Genomic DNA, 23455 nt, shown 5'->3' on the forward strand with positions numbered 1-23455 from the left:
TAGTTTTGTAAATGATTTAGAAAGTAAAGTGTTGGTTTTCTTGGGGATAAGGTCATGTTAGTGGCCCCATCTCTAGAGATGGTTTCTTACCTATTATTCTTGCTTAATATCTTAGCCTAGGCTACCAGTAGCATGTAAATAAGAAAAGGAATAAGAAAAAACAAAACAGATAGATTGCCATGACAGCTACGGCGCAATATTTTTTTTCTCTGGCAAAGAGTTCCACAACTGGTTCCAGGAGGCCTCCCCCTTTTGAGGTCAATCGCCTCAGTCTGTGAAACTTGTCACACAGATCCTACCAGAGGTGGTGTGGCAGCCTGCTTGTTTTTCTATATGTTTACTATGAGTTTATCAAGTCTCCTACAAGTAAAAATTGCCCTGAATGCATTTGTGGGCATATGACATACATCTTCATGAAACTTCAGATCTCTTCCTCAATAGTTCTACAAGTTGTTACTGTAGTATAACTATTACTATTAAATAGTTATTACCTGAGACCTTTTCTTTACCTATTACCTTGGTATTTCCCCCTATGCCCTTCTCCGATGTTAGATTCTCCCTAGTGCTACTTTTATTATCCCTGTGACTAAACAATGCCATGAACAAAGGAGCAAAGATTTGTTTTGGCTCCTGCTTTCAGAACTGTCAAACCTTAGTCTTGGTTCTGTTGACTCTGGGTCCATGGAAAGGGCAAAGCAGCATGGCCGAGAAGCACATGATGGAATTTGTACTCTTTCACCTCATGGTGGCCAGGAGATGGGAAAAGCCCAGGGATGCAACATCCCTGACACTTCCCTGGCTGACATACATCCAGTGGAGCCCCATTTCTAAGCTTTATTGCCTTACAAAATAGTACCAGTAACTGGGGGACCACACCCTAACAGATGAGACTTTTGGGGAGACAGTTCACATCCAAACATGATTCCTGCATGGTTTTGAATCGTACATCAGGAAAAGGCAAATTATTAAGAACCCACTTTTATGAGATGTTTATATTTTATTATCAGCTTTGGTGGTGCCTGAGAAGTTCATGCGACATATGTCCTCATTCTTTTGACTGGGATTTTTTTTCCTCCCCTCTGTAAGTTTTCAGGCCGCCCCTTTATCCTGGCAGTCAAGTTTTGGTCAGACAAAACCTCTTTTTCTTTTTTCCAGGCAAAACTTTTTAAGAGGATTTCTATTGAATGCTTGGGAGTATTACCAGTGTGGAACAAATATGAACCATACTATTGGCTAGTTTATCAGACCATTTAAGAAGTCTGAATTGGCCGGGCGTGGTGGCGCACGCCTTTAATCCCAGCACTCGGGAGGCAGAGGCAGGTGGATCTCTGAGTTCGAGGCCAGCCTGGTCTACAAAGTGAGTTCCAGGACAGCCAAGGCTATACGGAGAAACCCTGTCTCGAAAAACAAAAAATAAAATAAATAAAAAGAAGTCTGAATTGGGGCCGCAAACCTTTGTGGGAACTGATGTATCTCTCCAAATTTTTAGTGGCAATTTCTTGCCATACTACATTTTCCCCAATTGGAAATGGTCAGTTTTCTTTTTGGACCATTAAATAATGTATGTGTGTGTATGTGTGTGTGTGTGTGTGTGTGTGTGTGTGTGTGTGTGTGTGTGTGAGAGAGAGAGAGAGAGAGAGAGAGAGAGAGAGAGAGAGAGAACAAGAGTGTGTGTGTAAGAGAAAGTGTGTGAGTGTGGAAGAGTGTCTAAGTGTATGTGACATCATAAGTTTGTGTGTGAGAGAATAAGTGTGTGAGTGTATGTATGTGTGTGTAAGAAAGAATGTGTGAGTGTGTAAGAGTGTCTAGGTGGGGACTAGAGAGATGGCTCAATGGTTAAGAGCATTCTCTGTTCTTCCAGAGGTCCTGAGTTCAATTTCCAATACACACATGGTGGCTAACAACAATCTTTAATGGGTTTTAATGCCCTCTTCTGGTGTGTCTGAAGACAGCTACAGTGTATTCATAAATAAATGAATAAATTTTTTTAAAGTGTCTAAGTATATGTAACTGTATGTGTGTGTGCATGCATTTGTGTAAAGTTGTAAGAGTATATGATAATCTAGTCTCCCCTTACATTGCATTTGTGTAAAGTTGTAAGAGTATACGATAATCTAATCTCCCCTTATATTGAAGGTTTTACCATTGGTATTCCCAGAATTCTGATGTAAGTGAACTCATTGGACTTCACAGCTTGGTGTAGCCTTAGGCTCTGTTCTTTGGCCCCATTTCTTACAATGCAGTGAAATCAGATCTGTATGAATACCTTTCTAGGTTTCCATATTTATTCAAGGCCTGGCCTAAGATATCCTTACTTTATTGTCTATGGTTTATAACAATTTTAAACAGCCGTGGGCCTGGTGTTCTGGTGTGTATGTGTGGTGTGAGCAGTAAAGACAGAGAGGTGGAAGAGACCCAATCTTACAAAGGTTCTACCTCATCCAGGAGCTTATTTTATTTTCAGTGGTGAAGATACATACCCTGTTGACTTCCTGGAAATGGAAGTCTATGTCACCTTTCTAAATGATATTACTATTATAAAACTCCTGTGCTTGGCATCTGTAACAAATACTGACTTTGACTATTTTTTTTTCAGCATTAGGAATCGAAGGCCCCATGAATGCTAGGTAAAGTGTCACACCAGTGAGCTGTTTGCCTAGACTGCTTTCATTTTTATTTTCAGAGAGTTTCATTGATTTGACCAGTCTGGTCTTGAACTTACTCTATGGCCCCAGCAATCCATGATCTTGGAGTCCTCCTGTTTCAACCTCTTGAGTATCCTGGATTATATGCCTGTGCCACCATACTTGTCTTATTTAACATTCTTAAAGTGGGATTCTCAGGATATAAACATAAGTCACTCAATTTTGCTGTTTTGTATTCTTTGGTAATTTCATACATGTATGTAATGAATAGTTCTCCACCTGTGGTTCACCCATTGGGGACCCATCAGATATCCTGCATATCAACTATTTACATTACTGTTGTGGCCCAGAAGCCCTTGGCATCTCAATCTCTATCTTGTCTCTGGGCTATCATTTTATAATTATTATTCTTAACTTCTGCTTTTAAGAAATTTGTTTTTCTGTTTCCTGAGTATAGTTAAGACATCTTGTGGTTGGAACCTTCCAGCCTTAAGACATCTTGTTGTTGGAACTTTCCTTTTACTCAACTGGTTACTTGGCACTTTACATTTACCCAATCATTTATTTGGCAATTGATTCAACTTTGCAATTGTGGTTGGCAGCTTTATATGCCAAGTGTTTTCTGAAAGTAAATGAGACTTGATCAGACCTCTGTCTTGTCTCCTTCCTTTGCATCTCTTGTTCCATCCATTTTCCCTCCCTCCCTCAAGATCCATGTTGTTTAATCATGCAGGTTGTGACAACTGGTGCCCAACAGTGGGGTTCGAATAGAGGGATTCAGTGAAGAACACCACAGTGTTTTTGTCTGGCCAGATTTTGTGTGGAAGACATCTTGTGAGGGAACCTGCTGCCTTGACTAAGGATTCTGGTAAGTTTGTGGTGATTACGGGACAGGCATTGAGTAGCCATGAATTATTTGTAGAAAGTTTAAAAAGGGCTTTAAAGGCGCAAGGGATAAAGGTCAAAATACATGATTTGCTTACATTTTTTGATTTTGTTAAGGAGTTTTGCCCATAGTTTTCCCTTGAAGGCACCATTGATCTTAAAAGATGGGAGCACGTAGGTAGCGCTATTAAAGATTATTATGATATCTTTGGGCCTGAAAAGGTCCCGTTAACGGCGTTTTCCTTTTGGAATCTTACTAAAGAAGTTCTTTCTTTTAAACCATCTGGTCCCTCAGTTGCAGAAATTGTTAAAGAGGGAGAAAAATGGCTTGCTTCAAAAAAGAGTACTGTTACCATTGCCTCTTACAAAGGCAATGACATGCTGCCTTCTCAATCAGTGGAACAGGCAGAGGAGGACCTAATATCCTTTGATAGCGATGCTGAGGAAAAAGTCGGAGTTGCAGATGCTTTGACAAAGAGTTTAAAATCTGAACTTATTCCCCTAAAACAAAAGTTTAAGGACCATAAAACTCAAGAGGAAAAAAAAATCTCTGGGTTCTTGTTCTAAAATTAAAAGAATTTATCCACTTTTAGAAAAATCTAAGAAGAAGGTGGATCAGGTAGATGACCTCAGTGATGATGATTGGGAAGATTTAGACGAAGCAGATACTCAGTATCAAAATCCTGATTGGCCTCCTTTCCAAAGACTGCCACCTCCTTATGCCCCTATTTTATCGGCTCCACCACTGGCAAAAAATTTAGCTTCCCTTCAAAAGAGAAACCAAAATCTTCTTGAAAGCAAATATCAAGAGCTTCTTAAACAACTCCAACAGCTCCACTCGCCCTCCCAGGCCACCACTCCACCACAGGCATCTCTATCACTCCCCGTGTTCCCAGTTGTTGAAACCCCTGGAGATGCAGAGGTAGGTCCTGTCTGCCATCATGTTGCTTTTGAGATGACTGCTTAAGGAATTGAAAACAGTGTTTCTTAATATGGGGTGACAGTTCCATATACTTTGGCTATTATTGAGGCTGTTGATGAAAGATGGCTTATGCCCCAAGATTGGCGTACTCTTGCCAAATTCTCCCTTGGGGTGGGGGGAGATTTTCTCCTATGGGAGGCTGATTATAAAGATGCTTGCAAAGATTTGGCTGCTAGAAATACCCAGGCTGGGGTAGCATGGACAGCTAATATGCTTCTTGGTACAGATGATTTTTAAGATGGGATACAACAGCTTAATTATCCATTAGACTTACTTGCACAGACCCTGTCTACTGCCCTTAAGGCATGGAAATGCCTGCCTTCCAAAGAAAGCATTGGTTTGTCCTTCACTGGCATTAAACAGGGACCTGATGAGCCTTTTAAAGATTTTATCCAAGTTTGGAGCTAAGATGAAAGGATGGACCATCCAGAGGGTCCACCTGAGGGTCCATCCCATAATTAGCCACAGACACTATTGCATATGCCAGCAAGATTTTGCTGAAGGGACCCTAGTATAGCTGTCTCGTATGAGGCTATGCCAGTATCTGGCAAATACAGAAGTGGATGCTCACAGTCATCTACAGGATGGAACACAGGGCCCCCAATGGAGGAATAGAGAAAGTACCCAAGGAGCTAAAGGGGTCTGCAACCCTATAGGTGGAACAACAATATGAACTAACCAGTACCCCCAGAGCTCATGTCTCTAGCTGCATATGTATCAGAAGATGGCCTAGGTTGCCATCATTGGGAAGAGAGGCCCCTTGGTCTTGCAAACTTTATATGCCCCAGTACAGGGGAACGCCAGGGCCAAGAAGTGGGTGTGAGTGGGTAGGGGAGCAGGGTGGGGGGGTATAGGGGACTTTTGGGATAGCATTTGAAATGTAAATGAAGAAAATATCTAATAAAAAATAAATAAAAAAAGATTTGTCCATTGCCTCACAACAACTGCAGGGTGTATTTTTGGAAGTACAGATTGCTCTGATTTCATTAAAAAAAAAAAAAAAAACCTTGCCTTTAAAAATGCCAATACTGCTTGTCAGGCTGCCATCCATCCCCATAAAAAGAAGGGGATATTTCAGATTACATTTGCCTCTGTTCAGATATTGGCACAGTATATCAACAAGGGTTGGCCATGGCTGCGGCTATGTAGGATATTGATGTACAACAGTTCCTTAAAAACCAAAATAAATTTCACTATGATCAGCACAAATACTTTTGTGGACAGGCTGCTCACCTCTTAAACAATTGTCCCAAATGACAAGACAGTGTTAGGTCTTTTTACCCTACGGCTCCCGGCCTGTGCCCTTGTTGCAGGCAGGGATGCCACTTGGCTAATGAATGACGATCTAAGACAGACCGTCAGAGACAGACACTCTTGCCTACTACAGTGTTGGGAAGTAAGTGGTGGGGCCAGCTCCAGGCCCCAAAAAACAACAATCCATTTGGGGCCGTGAGCTTTGTCCCAGCAAGCCACAATTCATTTCAGAACTCTACTGAGCCACACCTGGCAGCCCAGAATTGGACTTCTGTGCCTCCTCCTGTGTAACCTTGACTCCTGAAAAGGGGGTGTCTTAGTCAAGGTTTCTATTCCTGCACAAACATCATGACCAAGAAGCAAGTTGGGGAAGAAACCAAGGAAGCTTCATTACCAAGGAAGTCAGGACTGGAACTCAAGCAGGTCAGAAAGCAGGAGCTGATGCAGAGGCCATGGAGGGATGTTCCTTACTGGCTTGCTTCCCCTGGCTTGCTCAGCCTGCTCTCTTATAGAATCCAAGACTGCCAGCCCAGAGATGGTCCCACCCACAAGGGGCCTTTCCCCCTTGATCATTAATTGAGAAAATGCCTTACAGCTGGATCTCATGGAGGCATTTCCCCAATTGAAGCTCCTTTCTCTGTGATAACCCCAGCCTGTGTCAAGTTGACATATAAAACCAGCCAGTACAGGAGGTTCAGACCATTAAGACTGGAATTTATGGTCTGTTGCCCCCAGGCATGTTTGGCATTATTCTGGGCCACTGCAGCTCACTTTTAAAGAGCTTACATAATTTTTCCAAGCATTATTGTTAATGACTTTCAAAGAGAGATTCTTATTCTTGCCTCCTTCCCAGATGCCCTGATTATTATTGATGCTGGTCGAAGAGTTACCCAATTTCTTCTTTCACATAAGTCCCTAAAAAGAGTTAAACCCAAAGATTGCCTTGGCTCCTCTGATGCCTTTTAGATCCAGGCTATATCCAAAGATAGGCCCACTTTAATTTTGACATTAAATGGTAAAACCTTTTCTGTCCTCATGGACACAGGAGTAGATGTTACAGTCATTAGAGAAGCTGAATGGCCAAAAACTTGACCAATAGAGGCCACCTTTACTCACCTTCAAGGCCTGGGCCAAAGCTCCAATCCCAAGAGAAGCACGGTTCTGCTTGTTTGGAAAGATGATGAGGGACATTCTGGAAATATCCAACCATGTGTTATACCTGGCCTCCCTGTAAATCTTTGAGACCAAGTTCTTCATTCTCAATTGGGAATGATAATGTGTAGCCCTAATGACATAGTTACTCTCCAGATGATAAAAAAGAGACACATGCCTGGTAAGAGCTTAGAAAAAAATGAAGATGGTATCACTAAACCTATTTCTGACATGCCAAAAAGTGATTGCCTGAGTCTTGGACATTTTTCCTAGGGGCTGTTGACTCTCCTGTGACCCATGCTGATAAGATTACTTGGTTATCAGATGATCCAAACTGGGTCAATCAATGGCCCCTTACTTTAGGAAAACTTGGTGCTGCCCAATAGCTGGTACAGGAGCAGCTTGAGGCAGGCCATCTAATTAATACCCAGAAATTTCCTATGGAATATGCCTATATTTGTGAATAAAAAGAAATGTCGGCTGCTCCAAGATCTTTGAGCAGTTAATAAATCCATGGTGATAATGGGGGCCCTACAGCCTATGCTGCCCTTACCTTCAGCCATACCTTTAGGATATTATAAGATTGGTATTGATTTTAAAAATTGTTTATTTACCATTCCTTTACATCCTGATGATCAAAAAATGCTTTGCCTTCAGCCTCCCCTCATTTAATTTTCGTGAGCCGATGGAATGCTTTCAATGGTGGGTGGCATTCCATTCCAAGGGGATGGCAAATAGCCCTACCCTTTGTCAGTCCTCTTTTGCTTCTACCATAAGAGAAGTTAGGCTTTCGTGGCCTGACATTTACGTAATTCATTATATGGATGATATATTATTGGCAGGAAAAAAATCAGATACAGAAGTTCTCTCTTGGTATAAAGATCTTCAGAAGGCCCTTTTAGATAGCGGATTACAAATAGTTCCTGACAAAATTCAACTCCATGTTATAAACCCTTATACTTATTTGGGTTTTAAATTATCAGGTGATAACATTTGGTCACAAAAAATTACCCTCAGGCTTGATAGACTTTGCTCTTTAAATGATTTTCAACAATTGCTTGGAGATATCAATTGACTGTTGCCCTATTTAAAATTAAGCAAAGATTAATTAAAACCCCTCTATAAAATTCTTAATGGAGATCCTGATCCTACATCTCCTCATTTTCTTACAGAAGAGGGTGTACAGGATATTAAGCTGGTTGAGACAGCAATCCAGAATCAACAAATTACGTCTATAAAATATGATGAGCCCCTATGGTTAAGTGTTTGTCAAACTAGACAGATGCCTACTGCATTGTTCCGGCAGACTATACCTATTATGTGGATTCATCTGCCTATTAGCCACAAACGAATATTAAATCCATATTATCAATTTGTTTCTGATATTATAATGTTAGGCAGGAAACAAAAATTTATTTTGGAAAAGAGCCTGATAATATTATACAATCCTATACCAAAATCAGGTTGATTGGTTAATGCAGACTACAGATGATTGGCCTCCCACTTTAGTTGGCTTTTCAGGTATTTTAGATAATCATTATCCACCAAATAAGTTAATTGATTTTGTTAATAGACAAGAGGTCATTTTCCCAAGATTGACCAAGTCTACTCCCATCCCTGGGGCCCTTATGGTGTTTACAGATGGCTCAGATAATGGGTTGGCAGCCTATGCCTGGAATGATCAGGCTTTTAATTTCCAAACCAATTCCTCCTCTGCACAAATTACTGAACTTTGTGCTGCTATGGCAGCTCTTCGAGCCTTTAATGATTGCCCTATTAATGATTTTACTGATAGTGTTTATATTGTCCAATATAAGTCTTACTAGAGGCAGTTGGTAAAATAAAAGGGTGATCTCAAGTCAATGTGCTGTTTTAAGAATTAGCTTCCCTTATAAGATATAGAAATTTCCCCTTTGTATTGGACATTTATGAGCTCATTCTGGGCTCCCAGGGCCCCTATCTGCTGATAATTATCTAGCAGATCAGGCCACAGGCCGTTTAGCTTTTCAATTCTTTCTGATTCGTCCAAAGAACAGGGTCTGAAGGCAGCCCAAAATGCCCATACCCTACATTATCTTAATGCATGCTCCTTGCATTTGCTATATAAAATAACTAAAGAACAGGCTTGACATATTGGTAAAAGTTGCCAAAATTGCATAAGACATCTCCCTGTACCCTACCTGGGTGTCAACCCTCGTGGTCTTGTCCCTAATGCCATTTGGCAGATAGATGTTTGAGTTTGGTAATCTTAAGTATGTTCATGTAATTATTGATACTTGTTCTAGGTTTATTTTTGCCTCCATTCAAACTGGAGAGGCCTCTAAACATGTGATTAATCATCTTCTTGCAGCTTTTTCTGTGTGGGCCTACCACAACAAATTAAAACCGATAATGGTCCTGGCTATACTAGTAAAGTCTTTTTAGATTTTTATGCTACCTTAGAGATTGTTCATGTAACAGGTGTTCCATATAGTCCACAAGGACAGGCTATCATTGAAAGAGCCCATCTCATCCTCAAAAAACACCATTGATAAATTAAAAGGAAGAGAATGGTACTCAACCCAAGGAAAGCCATGAAATATTGTGGCACACACATTATTCATCATAAATTTCCTGACCTTGGATCAAGAAGGAAAATCTGCTGCTTCTCTGTTTTGGCAGAGAGATCCCAAAAGTGATTTCTCCACGGATATATGGAAGGATCCTCCAGACAATTCCTGGCATGGCTCAGACCCATTTCTCATCTGGGGAAGAGGTCTCTTTGCATTTATTCTAAAGAAGCACAGTTTGCCAGAATGCTTCCTGAAAGACTTGTGAGACAATTTAATAAAGCCCCTCCAGAGGGAAAAATTCCCCCTGAGAATCTTTCTCTTTCTCATACTACAGGAAGGACAAGCACTACAAAGGAAAATGAGAATGCTGATCATTCTCAGTTGCTCTTGATGATGAAACAGACCACTTGAAGGTAGATTCAACCAACCATTTGAGAGAAATCAATTTCTGAGAGCAGTGTACTGTAATCCCTGCGATTGTTCAGGAGGTATTTGGGAGGAGGATTCCCCCAAGCTACTATTCATCTGCTGATTGTGGAGATAAAAACACATTTTTGGACATTCATGACTCCCCTACGGGAAGTGTTACCCAAAGTTGGATCTTTGTTCAGAAGCCAAACATAGATCCTACTTTAGGCAACGAATGTTCCAAATCATGTAATTTTGTAGATCAAATGAATGCCATCTGCTATACAGAATATACAGATTGCATTAAAGATGGTAAAGCCTTTTTTTTGTTTGTTTTTCAAGACAGAGTTTCTCTGTGTAGCCCTGGCTGTCCTGAAACTCACTCTGTAGACCAGGCTGGCCTCGAACTCAGAAATTCGCTTGCCTTTGCCTCCCAAGTGCTGGGATTAAAGGCGTGTACCACCACGCCTGTCGGTAAACCTTATTTCATAGCTACACCTCATAGGACCTATAAGGGCACTTTTGGTGGAGATTGGTCTGTTAATCCTCAAGTACTTGGACCAAGTCAAAAGTACCAATAGGTCAACTGGCTTTTTGGCCACAAATTGCTCCTATGTATGTGTCAGATGGAGGCCCTATTGATCAGGTTAGAGATTTGAAGGTACAGGAATGGGTCCAAACTCAAATTGATAACCTTTTGCCACTTCATTATTGCCCACTTTTATTACCCAAACCAAGAGGCAATGATACAGTCACACATAAAGTCCTAAATTTTTCCAATCCATCCCTGGCTAGTAATGGCTGGTTGTGCCTTGAATTAGGTACCTCTTGGTCTCTAGTAGTTTCTCTACTTAATGATTCTACCCCTCATTTTAATAAGGAAAATTGTAATTATATGAAGCCTTTCAAAGTATTTCCTAATGGTTTTAATATATCTATGTGCTTTTTAAGTCCTTATAAAAATAATTCCTTTGACATGGATGTTGGCCTGGCACAATTTATTGCCTATAGTTATTATATTAATATTTCTGAGCCAATTTGTTTAGGCAAAGGTACAGTTTTTGTGTGTGGAGATAAAATGGCCAATCCTTTTCTCCCTTTAAATTGGACTGGGTCCTGCACCCTTGCAATGCTTTTGCCAGATGTTGAGATTCTCCCAGGCAGTCAACAAGTTCCTTTGCCCAGTTTTGATCCCCCGCCCCCCTGGCATAAGAGAGCAATATCCTTTATTCCCCTTCTTATTGGAGCTCTTGTCACTGGCTCAGCTGGCATAGGAGTAGCTCTGGACAGCTATACTAAGCTGTCCAGCAGCCAATAAATGATGTTAATACGATATCAGTCTGTCAAGGATCTACAAGATCAGGTGGATTCCTTGGGTAAGGCGGTTCTTCAAAATAGACAAGGCTTAGATTTGCTTACTGCAGATAAAGGATACATCTTAGTTTTACAAGAAAAGTGCTGGTTCTATGCCAATAAGTCTGGGATTGTGCACGACAGAATCTGAAAGCATCAACAAGAATTGGAAAAGAGGTGTCAAGCACTCTTTGACAACCCCATCTGGAGTGCCTGGAATGGAATTCTGCCCTACCTTCTTCCCTTTCTTGGTCTGGTGCTTGGCTTATTGATTAAAATTGCTAAGACCTTTCCTTTTCAATAGAACCATGGCCTTTATTAAGGGACAAATAGATGCGATTAAAGCCCAACCCTTATAGATTCATTACCCCGGCTAGAAATGGCAGATCTGAGAGATGGCTATGTTGACATCTTGCCTAGCGACCCTTAAGTTGGCCAGTTCCAGCCTGGCTGCACCTTCTCTAGTGCAATGGGCTGGCTAGCCAGTGACGGGCAACTTCGGGGAGGATGCCGTCCTTGTATAAATGGCAACCTAAGACAGGGGACTCCGATAGGGGATGGGGGTCTCTCCCATGACAGGTAAGATTATTCTGGCATGGCTGTCCTTGCAACCTGTCTGATCTAAGACAAGCACAGTCTTCTTGGAGTCTCTAAGGTTTGGTTGATTTAGCCATTGTCATCTCATATATGCCTTGCTTCTATAAACAAAAAGGGGATCTGTTGGGGCCCAAAAGCCCTTGGCATTTCAATCTCCATCTTGTTCCTGGGCCATCATTTTATAATTATTATTCTTAACTTCTGCTTTTAAGAAATTTGTTTTTCTGTTTCCTGAGTATAGTTAAGACATCTTATGGTTGGAACCTTCCAGCTTTAAGACATCTTCTTGTTGGAACTTTCTTTTTACTCAACTGGTTGCTTAGCACTTTCCATTTACCCAATCACTTATTTAGCAATTGATTCAACTTTGTAATTGTGGTTTGCAGCTTTATATGCCAAGTGTTTTCTGAAAATAAATGAGACTTGATCAGACCTCTGTCTTGTCTCCTTCCTTTGCATCTCTTGTTCCATCCATTCTCCCTCCCTCCCTCAAGATCCTCGTTGTTTAATCCTGCAGGTTGGGACACATTACTATTTATAACAGTACAAAATTACAGTTATGAAATAGCAACAAAATAATTTTATGATTGGGTGGTCACCACAACATGAAGAACTGTTTTAAAGCATCCCAGCTTTAGGAAGGATGAGAACCACTGCATGTGTTTAGGTCCCATTTACCTCTCTTAACCCCACCTCATTTCCCCCCACACCTCTTTATTTCCAACACAGCTCCCTTCTAACTTCTCACTCTTAAAGTAACCCAGAGTTAATTAGAATTGTTTGCATGCATCCACGTGCATGTAGGGTTATTTACTAGTTCATAAGAGACTTGCCAGTGGATACACACTGGAAGAAAAATGACTCCCCATATCCTACAGCTCTTAACTTCCAATAAATTCTCAGCTGGGGTGGGCCTCAGGTGCCCCTCATCTATCCATGATTCAGTGTTGCCAGGGTCTATCTTGTGCAGTGAGCCACAGGTCTGTGGGTTCATTTGAACATCTGCCCAACTTTTTATAGATGTATACAGTCCACTGAACTGAGATGAATGTGTGAATCATGTTAGTTTTTTGAAAAGTTATGTATTTATTAAGAAACACAGTTGATTGTTTCCATTTCAAATAAGAACCAAGTAATTCAATGTCGTTGGTAGCATAGGTCTTAATCAAGGATGGAGTGGTTGAGAGAAGAGAAATCCTCAATTAATTTGTACACCTTTTGAGACAAAGGAATTTGAAAACATTCCCTCCCCCTTGTAATCAAATAGGACTCTAAAGAGATATAAAGTGGACTTTCTTCTCATACCAAAGTAGGCTGTGCCCTACTTTTCAGTCTTTGCAAAGTGTCGAATTGCATGAAAGATCCTTTTAGGTCCATGGATCCTTCCAGTCTAAACAGTTATGTTTGCCAAGGTGCCTTTTGATCAGAATCTGCTTTCTCTGTGTTGGTAGACTAGATGACTGTTCCTCTCAAGGACATTTCTTTAGCAGGTGCATTGTGATATTCTTCACAGCCAGCATGGTCTCTGTGCAGGTGGGTTTAATGAGCATCTCTGGCAGTAGAAATCCAAAATGCCCAGTGTCTCGCAGTTCAAAAGCAAATGCATAGGGTATTCCATTTTTATAAGCCCAATCCATTGAGTTACCAGAGCTTACATCTAAAAGTTAAAAAGAGTCACTTCACTAAGGAGTATACATTAATTTACACACACACACACACACACACACACACACACACACACACACACACACACACACAGAGAGAGTAATAATAAGCAGAAATTGAAAGAATATTCTAACAGTGTTCTTCAGCATCTGGCTCATGTGCTTACAAATCACATGTGCTTTTGTCTTTGATCTGAGCCTTAGCGCTGCGCCAGTGTGATAACCACAAAGTTCCTCAACGGTAGTTCCCACAGCATTTATCTTCATCCTTACTCTGCTCGCTTTACCCACCGATAAGCAATCTACAATGAGAAACCTCTGTTGTTCTTATTACTCAGTTCTTTCTTTTTAAGGTCTGAGAAATTGGAACTTTGGCTCCCAAAGCCACCATATCTCCTCCTCTTCCTGTGTTCTCTCACTCCTGTTGAGCCTCTTCCTGCCTTCTGCCTTAAGTTTCCAGACCTCACCCTGCTTTCCAGTGGTTTTGTTTCACTTGTCCATTGGCGGTTATCTCATTAAAACTTCCCCTAGATCTTTCCAGTGCCTTCCTCTGTCAGCTTCTCTAATGATCAACTTACTACCAGCTTTACCGACTTCAGTTCAGGGAAGGGCATCAGAGAGCATCCTTGTAGAGGAGGGGCCTGTGGTGTGCATTGTGCAATGTCTAGGCTGCTTCACAGCCTGGCATTTACTGGACTTCCTCATTCTTAGCTTATCCCACTCCCCATTTTACTTCTGCCCCCAACTGGTTAAGCATTACCTCCTCTGATGACATTAGAACCTAAAGTTTTCCTTTTTTAGCTCAGAAGAAGACATGCTGCTTGCTTCCACCTTCCTCCCCTCCCCTCCCTCTTTCTCTTCCCTCCCTCCCTCCCTCCTTCTCTTCTTTCCTTTCTTCCCTCCCTCACCCTGTCTTGATACCACGTGACACTCCCATCTCTATATTGTGAATATCTTCCAGGTCTTTGTGTCCGTCCTTATGTCTGCATGGGCTAAAATGCTCAACATATTCATAATATTCCCATATACCCCTGGTTACCATACTTCCCCCTCCCCCATCCTTATTTTGTTTTGAGAACTCAAGGGATTTCAAGCATAAAGATGGCTGCACCCTCAAACATGTTTAGTCTGGTTCTTGTCTCTGCTTGTGTGGTAAACTTTGTTCTTGAAGGTCCCCAATGACCCTATATCTTTTCTTTTCTCGTCTTTTCTTTTCTTTTCTTTTCTTTTCTTTTCTTTTCTTTTCTTTTCTTTTCCTTTCTTTTCTTTTCTTTCTTTCTTCTTTTTTTTGTTCTCCTCTCAGATACTACTTTTAAGCCTCTCATAGCACTTAACATAGCTAAGAGTCCATTCTGGTTACTCTCTCCTCTGGCTCCCGTGGCCTCATATGCTACAGCTCTTCAGGCAAGAACTGAAAGCATGGGGTACTGACTGAAGGTACCCTGCCTGTATGCCAGGTATCCACTTCTACCTGCTGCATGCTTTCCCTGCACCTCAAACTCCGTTAAAAAAAGATAATGCCAATACCTGCTACATAAGGGTTGCTTTTAAAATTAAATAATAAATCACTTGAAAGTACGTTGGATGTGCTATTATTACTTTTTTTATTTCCACCCCAAAGTTCCTAGTATATAGAGTTTAGAATTAAAAAGTTCCAAGGGGAATAATTTATTAAATGAATTAATATTGTACAGAAAAATCTTGATGTACTTTCTTTCCTGAAATTTCTGTGATCCAGTTTGCTATACATGTACTCCTGTTCATACATCTCCAGAACATACATGATCATTTACTCAAACAATATCACTTTTTAAAATGTATATGTATGTTTGTAATGTGTACATGTTTGTAAGCTAGTACATGCTGTTGTGTGCATGTGTGTGCCACAACATACATTTGGAGATCAGAGCATAACTTCATTCATTGCCTTCTACCTTGTCAATGCAGGGTTTATAGTTGCATATGCCAGAATAGCTGGCTCATTAACTGCTGGGGATTCTCCTGTCTCCACCTCCCACCCTGTAGTAGGCATATTGGCATTGCAGATGCTTACCACTGACTCTGGTTTTAATTTGATTTATGAGGTTTAAACTTTGGTCCTTACACTTGGTCCAGCAAGTGTGAGGACCAGAGCACTGAGCACTGAGCCCTGAACCCTGATCACTGAACACTAAGCACAAAATGCTGAACACTGAGCACTAAGCACTGAACACTGAATACTGAGCACTGAACACTAAGTCCCCTCTATACTTTGTTTTTTGAGACAGGATTTCTCCGTGTGGCCCTGGCTGTTCTGGAACTTGCTTTGTAGATCAGGCTGGCTTTGAACTCAGAGATTCACCTGCTTCTGTCTCCCAAGTGCTAGGATTAAAGGTATGTGCTGTTACCACCAGGCCTTTTAAACACATACATACATACATACATACATACATACACACACACACCACCACCACCACCACCACCACCACCACCACCACTAGTAACAACCACTAAACCTAACAGTCTGACTATTTAGTCCTAACCTGTCCTGAAACTTGCTATACAGACTAGACTATTCCAGAACCCATAAAGACCAAGATGGGCTTGTCATCTTCTTTCCTCTACCTCCAGAGTGCTAGATTCCAAGTGTGCACCATCATGCCTGGTAACAGTGTGGCTTTTAATACAATTTCCTAGGACAAGTGGGATGGGCTCATTATATGAAGAGCACAGCCGAGCAACTGGGTACCTCTCAGATTCTCTTGGCTTTGGCTAAGGACAGAAATTGTTCAATGTCTCTCTGGATAGAGTACAAATAGAAGCCAAAGTCAGAGATAGCATGTGCCAAGCATTACCTCATGGTGATGTGGCAGGCTCATTTCTATGGTAACAGATTGTTCTCTGTAAATATAATAGTGTGACTACGTCTTTGTACCAAAATGAAAAGGCTGGCAAGACTTAGACATTGACTTTAAAATTTCAATATAGGTATTATATTGTCATCAGTTGGTATGAGGTGTCTTGTAAATATTACTTTCTCTTTTAAGATAACTATTAAAGAGTGGTTCTATAGCCAGGCAATGCAGCTGGGGCTGGGGCAGGGGGATGGTAAATTTAAGGTAAGCTTTGGCTATCTATTAAGACCATATCAGAAAGGAAGGGAGAGTGAGTCAGAGAGAAAAGTGACATGGGGGAGAGGAATGGAGGAAAAGGGGAGATAAGTGGAAAGATAGAGGAGAAAGGAGAAACCATCTTAAAAGGTCAGCATGGACCAACAATCATGAACTGTGGAATCAACCTATTGACACAGTGTCCTTCTCACTTTCAGCATAAACTTATTTGACTTGTTAATGAACAGTTCACCTTTGTGGAATAAATGAGGAGTAGGACAGCAAGACTATGTAAAGAAACCAAGGAGAAGTTTGGCCTTATGAAGGAACATAATCAGATACCAGTGCATATACACGGACAAACAGCGTGTGATTGCATGCACGTGCAGACATTTATACATGCTTGACCGTTCACTACATTTTCCCAGTAGCAATAAAGTGTAGAATCTGGAAGGTCATGAGGAATGACATAATCCAATTACTCAAGTTGCATTTGAAGAAATTAAAAACCAGAATTAATCGATACCCTGGCTAGGACATCACATCTGTCAGGCTCAGCAATTGACCTTACAGTATCCAAGTTCTTTCCATATACTGGTTCCTTTTGATCTTACATAAAAGAAATACTTTAAAATCAATTTTCAAGAGAAAATTGAGATGAAGATGCTGGGTATGAAATGGCATTTCATAGCAGGAATGGCGGAGGGAAGGGACAAAGGGAAGCTGCTGGCTAGCTGAAACATTTACTTCATTATCTCCCTGAGGCCATTTCCACACTTACAGTACTTACAAATTGCTTAAGGAGTCCATTTGGGTACTTTCCACTGTCAAGGGATCTCAATTCAACTTGCAGTCATTACTGCTTGCTTAGCATGTTCTCTGCTCAGCGCTGGTTTAAATCGGTACAGTGATTTCTGTCACGCTGTGGGAAACTAAACAGGCACCAATCCTCCCATCTTCTTTGGCTAATCTTATAGTCACGAATTTTGCCTTATCAAGAACACATTTTGCTTCATAAAGGGAAGTCATGGCACAATTCTAATATGACGTGCACAGGAAACTTACACAGTGTTTGGGAGGCGGGGCCATGTCTGTATCGGATCCCATGTACCGACCGAAGTGCCTTCACAGCTTTGTGAGCTGCAAATTCCTGTGTGGGCAAAATGGAGAAACTGTGTCATTCATACTGCTGCACTGAAACTTCTAGAGACTCTGGCATATTGTTTGAGCATTATTGGTGGTCATGTCAACAGAGAGAACAAAGATGGCTCATAAGTTAACGGCTATATTTAATATGGTGTTACCATTTTGCAACACACCTAACTTATTATTTTTACAGTGCTGACGACCAAAGCACCTGTTAAAGCACATTTTTTATTTGGTTGAGCCTCACACAAGTCAGTGATAAACCGCAGTTCTATTTTGTAGATGGGAAAGGGAAGGTTCAATGAGCTTAAAATATCCTGGGGTCACACAGCAAAGAATGGGCAAGCAAGGACATGTGCTCACAGTTCCTGAACTTGCTTGTTTGGTCTATGCTCTGCCCTCTAGTTGAGACGCACTTATTTCTTTGTACTACAAAAGAGTTGGCAGGGCCATGATAATGTCAATCTTATCTCTAATTCATACCCTATCCTTAGTGGCATGTCTGTGCATGTAACAGATACTTAACATTTCTTATAGGAATGTTGAAGAGACACAGTCTGTAAGACTATTCAGACAACCATATTGATCCACATGTATTTCAATAGGTATATACAGATGTTTCTGGATCAATTAAAAAAACCACTAAGGAAGATCGACTCCCTTTATGCTGTGTGTTTGTTCCCACTGGGAACAAGAACATCAATTTAATGATGCTTCCCGGCTTCTGAGGCTATAGAGCCTTTCACGAAGCTAATTCAAGCTGCTGCTGAGATGCAGAAAGTCCAAGGTGCCATTGTTCCTGTTCAATGCCAAAAGTCAGGAGAAAACAGCAACAATAACACAAACACAGACACACACACACACACACACACACACACACACACACACACACACACAGAGACACACACACACACACCCCTCAACATGGTCAAAATCCTAAATGGTGGATATTCAAACAAAACACTTGTTCTTTTAACCTTTGCAGATGATATCAGAGGAGCCGTTTTAGCAAGGGTTGGACAGGTATTGGATGACAAATGAGACGAAAAGAAGCATGCTGAAACCAGCACACAGCTCTCCAATTTCAGTTTGCTCGTGAATAATTTAATACTTTGTTTGAAGCACCCTGGGGGCACGATGGTGTATGTGGAGGACTGAGCCCCACATTGCTGTCCTTGTTAAGCTCGTGAATGCGTGTGGCACTGTCGGCCGCAATTGCCATCTTTTGTGGCTATTCCAGCACAGACCTCCAGGCACTGGAAGACCACTTAATACTGATCTTGCTGATGGCGATGTTCTTACGAGAGCCAATAGGAAAGAAATGTAAACATTGTCATGAGGACTCTATGGGAAATTTTCAATATTGTCTCCAGTAGCCTTGGCAATATTCTATTATGACAAATGCAGATGTTTCTACATTTACTGTATTTTACTGTCAGGAGACTTGTGCTTTCATTAGTTTTGATGACTATGAAAAATGAATTGAGAAACAAAGCACCACCTTGCTTATTTAGGCAAGGTATATGCACAATCTTAACTGTTCTAAAAATATTAGCATGCAAAGTAATGGAATTCATTGTGGATTTTCTAAGCACATGCCATAACTTTCTTATAATTCACCCCTTCTCTGTCTCCTCCCTCCCTATCCACCCCTTTTCTACTCTTATGTCACATGTATTGTATTACCTTCTCTTTCCCCTTAATCCCTCCCTTAAGATCACTTCCCCCTTTTCATGGTCCTCTTCACGTTTCATGGCAGGTATACACGCCCCTACTCACCCTCACCCCATGTCTCCCTGAGAGATTTTAGTTCGAGGTTTTTCATGTAAGAGAAACCAAAAGGTGTTTGTCTTTCTAAGTGGCCTATTTTGTACCAGAATGATTTTTAGCTTTACCCATTTTTTCCCCTGAAAATAGATGAATAAATTTCCATTTTTTACATGGACCACATTTTCTTCATTCATCTGTTGGTGGGTTCCATTTCCTGGCTCTTGTGAGTAGAGCAGTAGGTAACACGAATATGGTGACTTAGACTTTTGGGTATGGAGCCAAGAATTGTGTAGCTGCCTGTTGAGGTAGTTCTATTTTTAGTTTTGGGGGAACCTCCACGTGGGCTTCTATAGTGGCTGTGCCAGTTTATGGCTCCACCAATAGTGTACAAGGGTTAGTCTTTGCCATATCATCATCAGCATTTACTGTTGGAGTTCTTGTTGATAGTCACTCTGACTGCAGTGAGATAGGCTCTCCAGGCAACTTCAATTTGCAGTTTTCTGATGTTAACACTTTTTCATATATCTATTGGCCACTTTGTTTTCTTTTTGGAAACATTCAATTTATTAGCTATTTATGGGGATGTTTTTTAGAGGTGTTTGGGTTTTGCAGGTCTTCACGTATCCTAGATATTAGTTCCAAATTGATACATAGTTGGCAAAGATGTTTTCTCGGTTCTGTTGGCCTCTTCACTCTGCTGACTGTTTTCTTTGCTGTGTAGAATATTTTTGATTTCATGTATCTGCCTTACCAGGTTTGGAGATTCCTTCCTGTGCTGCTGGGTTCTTTTCAGATAACCTTGTCTATATCTTAAAGTGATACACCCATGTTTTCCTCTAGCAGTCTCATGACCTTACATTTTGCCCTTTGGTCCATTTTTTATTTACTTTTGGGCAGTATAAGAGATTTGGGTGTGGCAATTTTATTCTTCTACACACGGTTATTCTGATTTCCCTGTACAATTTGTTGAGGGGGTTGTATTCATGCCAGAGAATGTTTTTGAAACCTTTAAAAACAACTATGTTGCCTGTGTAACTTCACAGCTTTGATTGCTGTGAAGAGACACTGAAGCCATAGAAACTCTTATAAAGGAAAATATTTAGTTGGGGCTGGCTTACAGGTTCGGAGGTTTAGTCCATTCTCATCATGGCAGGAAGCATGGCAGCATGCTGGCAGACATGGTGCTGGAGAAGCTTTACAGCAGAGTTCTACATCCTGATCCTTAGGTAGTAGGAAGAGAGAGTGAGCCACTGGGCCTGGCTTGAGTTTCTGAAACCTCAAAGCTCCTACCACCCCCAACAGTAACGCAGTTCCTTCAATAAGACCACACCTCCTAATAGTGTCACTCCCTATGAGCCTGTGGGGAACATTTTCATGCAAATCACTGCATGTGTATTCTTTCTTTCTTTCTTTTACCTTTTCTTTCTTTCTTTTTCTTTTTTTTTTTTTTTTTTACTTTTTTGCTATGTCTATGCTGCTTTTGTCACAGTGTCTCTGTAATATAACTTGAGTCCTGATGGCCCCTAGCATTATTTTTTCTGCTTTGGATATTTTTTTTTGTCCTTAGATATGAATTTTAGGGTTTCCTTTTCTACTTCTTTGATCACTGTTATTAGACTTTTAAAATAATTTAAAGTTATTTAATTTTTTTTGTTTTATGTGTGTGAGTATTTCTGCATGTATGTATGTGCATCATTTATATGCCTGGTACCTGTTGCAGCCAGAAGAGGGCAACAGATCCTCCTGGAACTGGAGTTACAGTCAGTTATGAACTACTTGTGGGTGCTGGGAATTGAGCCCATGTTCTCTGGAAGAGCACTCAGTGCTCTTAACTGCTGAGCCATCTCTCCAGCCCCATGTTCCTGGGATTTTGACGAGGGTGGTGTTAACTCTGTAGATCACATTTGCCAATACAGGCATTGTTATAGCTTTGATTCTACCCCTCCTGGAGCACGAGAAGCTTCAGGCTCCTTGTGTCTTCTTCAATAGAAGAAGCAAGGTTAAATAAAAGGGAAAGGAAGATGAGTGAAGAAACAAATTACAACAACAACAACAACAACAACAACAACAACAACAAAAGATTTCCCAAGAAAGAAGAAGAAGCTCAAATGGACCCATGGATCCATTTATAGAGGGAGAGGAGTTAAAAGCAAAAAGATTTAATTTTAAAATAGGGGTGAGGATGATAAAGTAAAAACATTACTTAAGGGTATAGTGAAAAGAAAAGGGAGCCAGGACACAGATAAGAGAAGAGAACAGCATGAAATGGTTTCTCTGGAGTGAAGAAATATATAAGTCAGATTAGATGATTTTGAGAGGGAAGTAAAACATAAAAAGAAAACACTGACAGTAAACATGCTGTTAAAAGTTGTTGTTTAAAGAGAGTCAAGGTAGAAAAATGAAGCTCAGGACTGCAGGTTAGACTCACTGGCCAGAGGACCTTGTGTGTTCTTATCCCTTTGAGCATTTTGCTAGTGTAGAGTGTGTTGGAAACGTGTGTGGTGTCCTCCTGGGCTGTCTGCACTTATATTTGTATGCTGTGTGCTGGGCAGACTTCTCTCCCTCCTGACATTCCCTCACCATAGTACCCACTGGGGCACCTAATATTTTTGCTTTCAGAGTTTCTCCAAAGTGCATTGGGAGGGACAAAAGGAGGAAGCGACCACAGCAGTGTGTTACGCTGAGGATCTGTGGAGAGGTGGAGGCTTGTTTTTGGATTTTTAAGCTCTCCTAAATATTAACACTGTACTTGGAGGGGTCCAACTCTCAGTATCAAGGCACACTTCTGAAACTTCATTTGGGATTCTAGATGTGATCTGCAAATAGGGGAGGTTGATCATAATTATCCTCAGTGGATGTGATTTGTCACGAGGGGGGGGGGGCTGTCTTTGCTTTCCCCACCTCAGCAACCTGCACTTTTTTTTTTTTTTCATTGTTTGAGTGTCTGTTCCACAATGGTCTCCCAGGGTTTTCTCTGACCCTGGGATGATGGCAAGTTAAATTCAGTCCCTTGATTGGGGATTGTTCCGGGTTCTCAGGCCCTTAGCAGGGTGGCTCAGTTTTAGGATGGTACCCAGTCACTGCTGCTGAATCAGAGTCACAAAACGAATTTCTCTTACATTTCCACTAAAGCATCACTATATCATCAGAACCCACCACTGGATTTTAGGCGTACATTTCCACTAAAGCATCACTATATCATCAGAACCCACCACTGGATTTTAGGCTTGTGAGCCCCTCACATCCCCTAACCCCGGACACACCACACGCTAAGTCTCTTCACTAGGGTTGCCTGGCTTTTCTTTTGAATGAGGCTTCTATATGCTCCCATTATATACCTACCCCTAACATATCCCCACTCCCATCCTATCCCCAGCCTTCATTCCTACTGGAAGCATGTTTATCTTGGTGTCTTCCTTTTTACTGTGTCTCTATCCTCCTCTCTGGACTTACCCAGTATATTAGAATGACCTGTGAAAATTTTAAAGCTCTTCCTCTTGCTACAATAGAGTCTAATGTTTTTAGTTTGACTCTGACTAGGTCAAATGGAGGCAGCTTCTGGGCTGCCATTTTACCTGGAAGTCTGGTTCTAACCTCTTTGACCTCACTGTGTTTCTGGTGTTCTGGTGCAGATACTATGATGGTAAGAGGTTTGGATATGTTCTATTCACAAAGAGTGGGCATTTCACATTTCTCCCCGAGTATGTTCTTCAGGATGGCACAGTTAGATATAAGACACTGCCTTTCCCAATCGTTTCTTCTTTTCAATTGTCCAAAAGGACATTTGTAGGCCCTCAGCTAAGCAAGAAGCACATTTTTATTGAAGTATTTTCATATATAAGGTAGTTTAATGATGACTTTAAAAGTTAGCAGAAGTTGTTAAATATTTGTAGAATATTTTAAAGAATTTTGATAGGATGTAATGATTTCTGATTAACATTCAGGGACTGCTTGGTTT

General features: G+C 41.0%; 1 protein-coding gene across 4 annotated transcripts in view; it reads right to left on the reverse strand.

Moving 5' to 3' along the window:
* Positions 1-23455, reverse strand: part of Cpa6 (carboxypeptidase A6) — a 424263-nt gene that overhangs the window by 16036 nt on the left and 384772 nt on the right. For 2 of the 4 annotated variants that reach the window (NM_001289497.1, NM_177834.4), the window contains 2 exons: positions 17647-17731; positions 12893-13485 (listed from right to left, as the gene is read on the reverse strand). In NM_001289497.1, the coding sequence (NP_001276426.1) occupies positions 13298-13485; positions 17647-17731 (273 nt within the window). In that variant the 3' untranslated portion in view covers positions 12893-13297. Of the gene's footprint in view, positions 1-12892; positions 13486-17646; positions 17732-23455 lie in introns of those variants that run through there. The other 2 variants (XM_011238392.3, XM_011238393.2) reach the window with 1 other exon arrangement.

Source organism: Mus musculus, chromosome 1 (genome assembly GCF_000001635.26).
Source record: "Mus musculus strain C57BL/6J chromosome 1, GRCm38.p6 C57BL/6J".
Classification (NCBI taxonomy): Eukaryota; Metazoa; Chordata; class Mammalia; order Rodentia; family Muridae; genus Mus; species Mus musculus.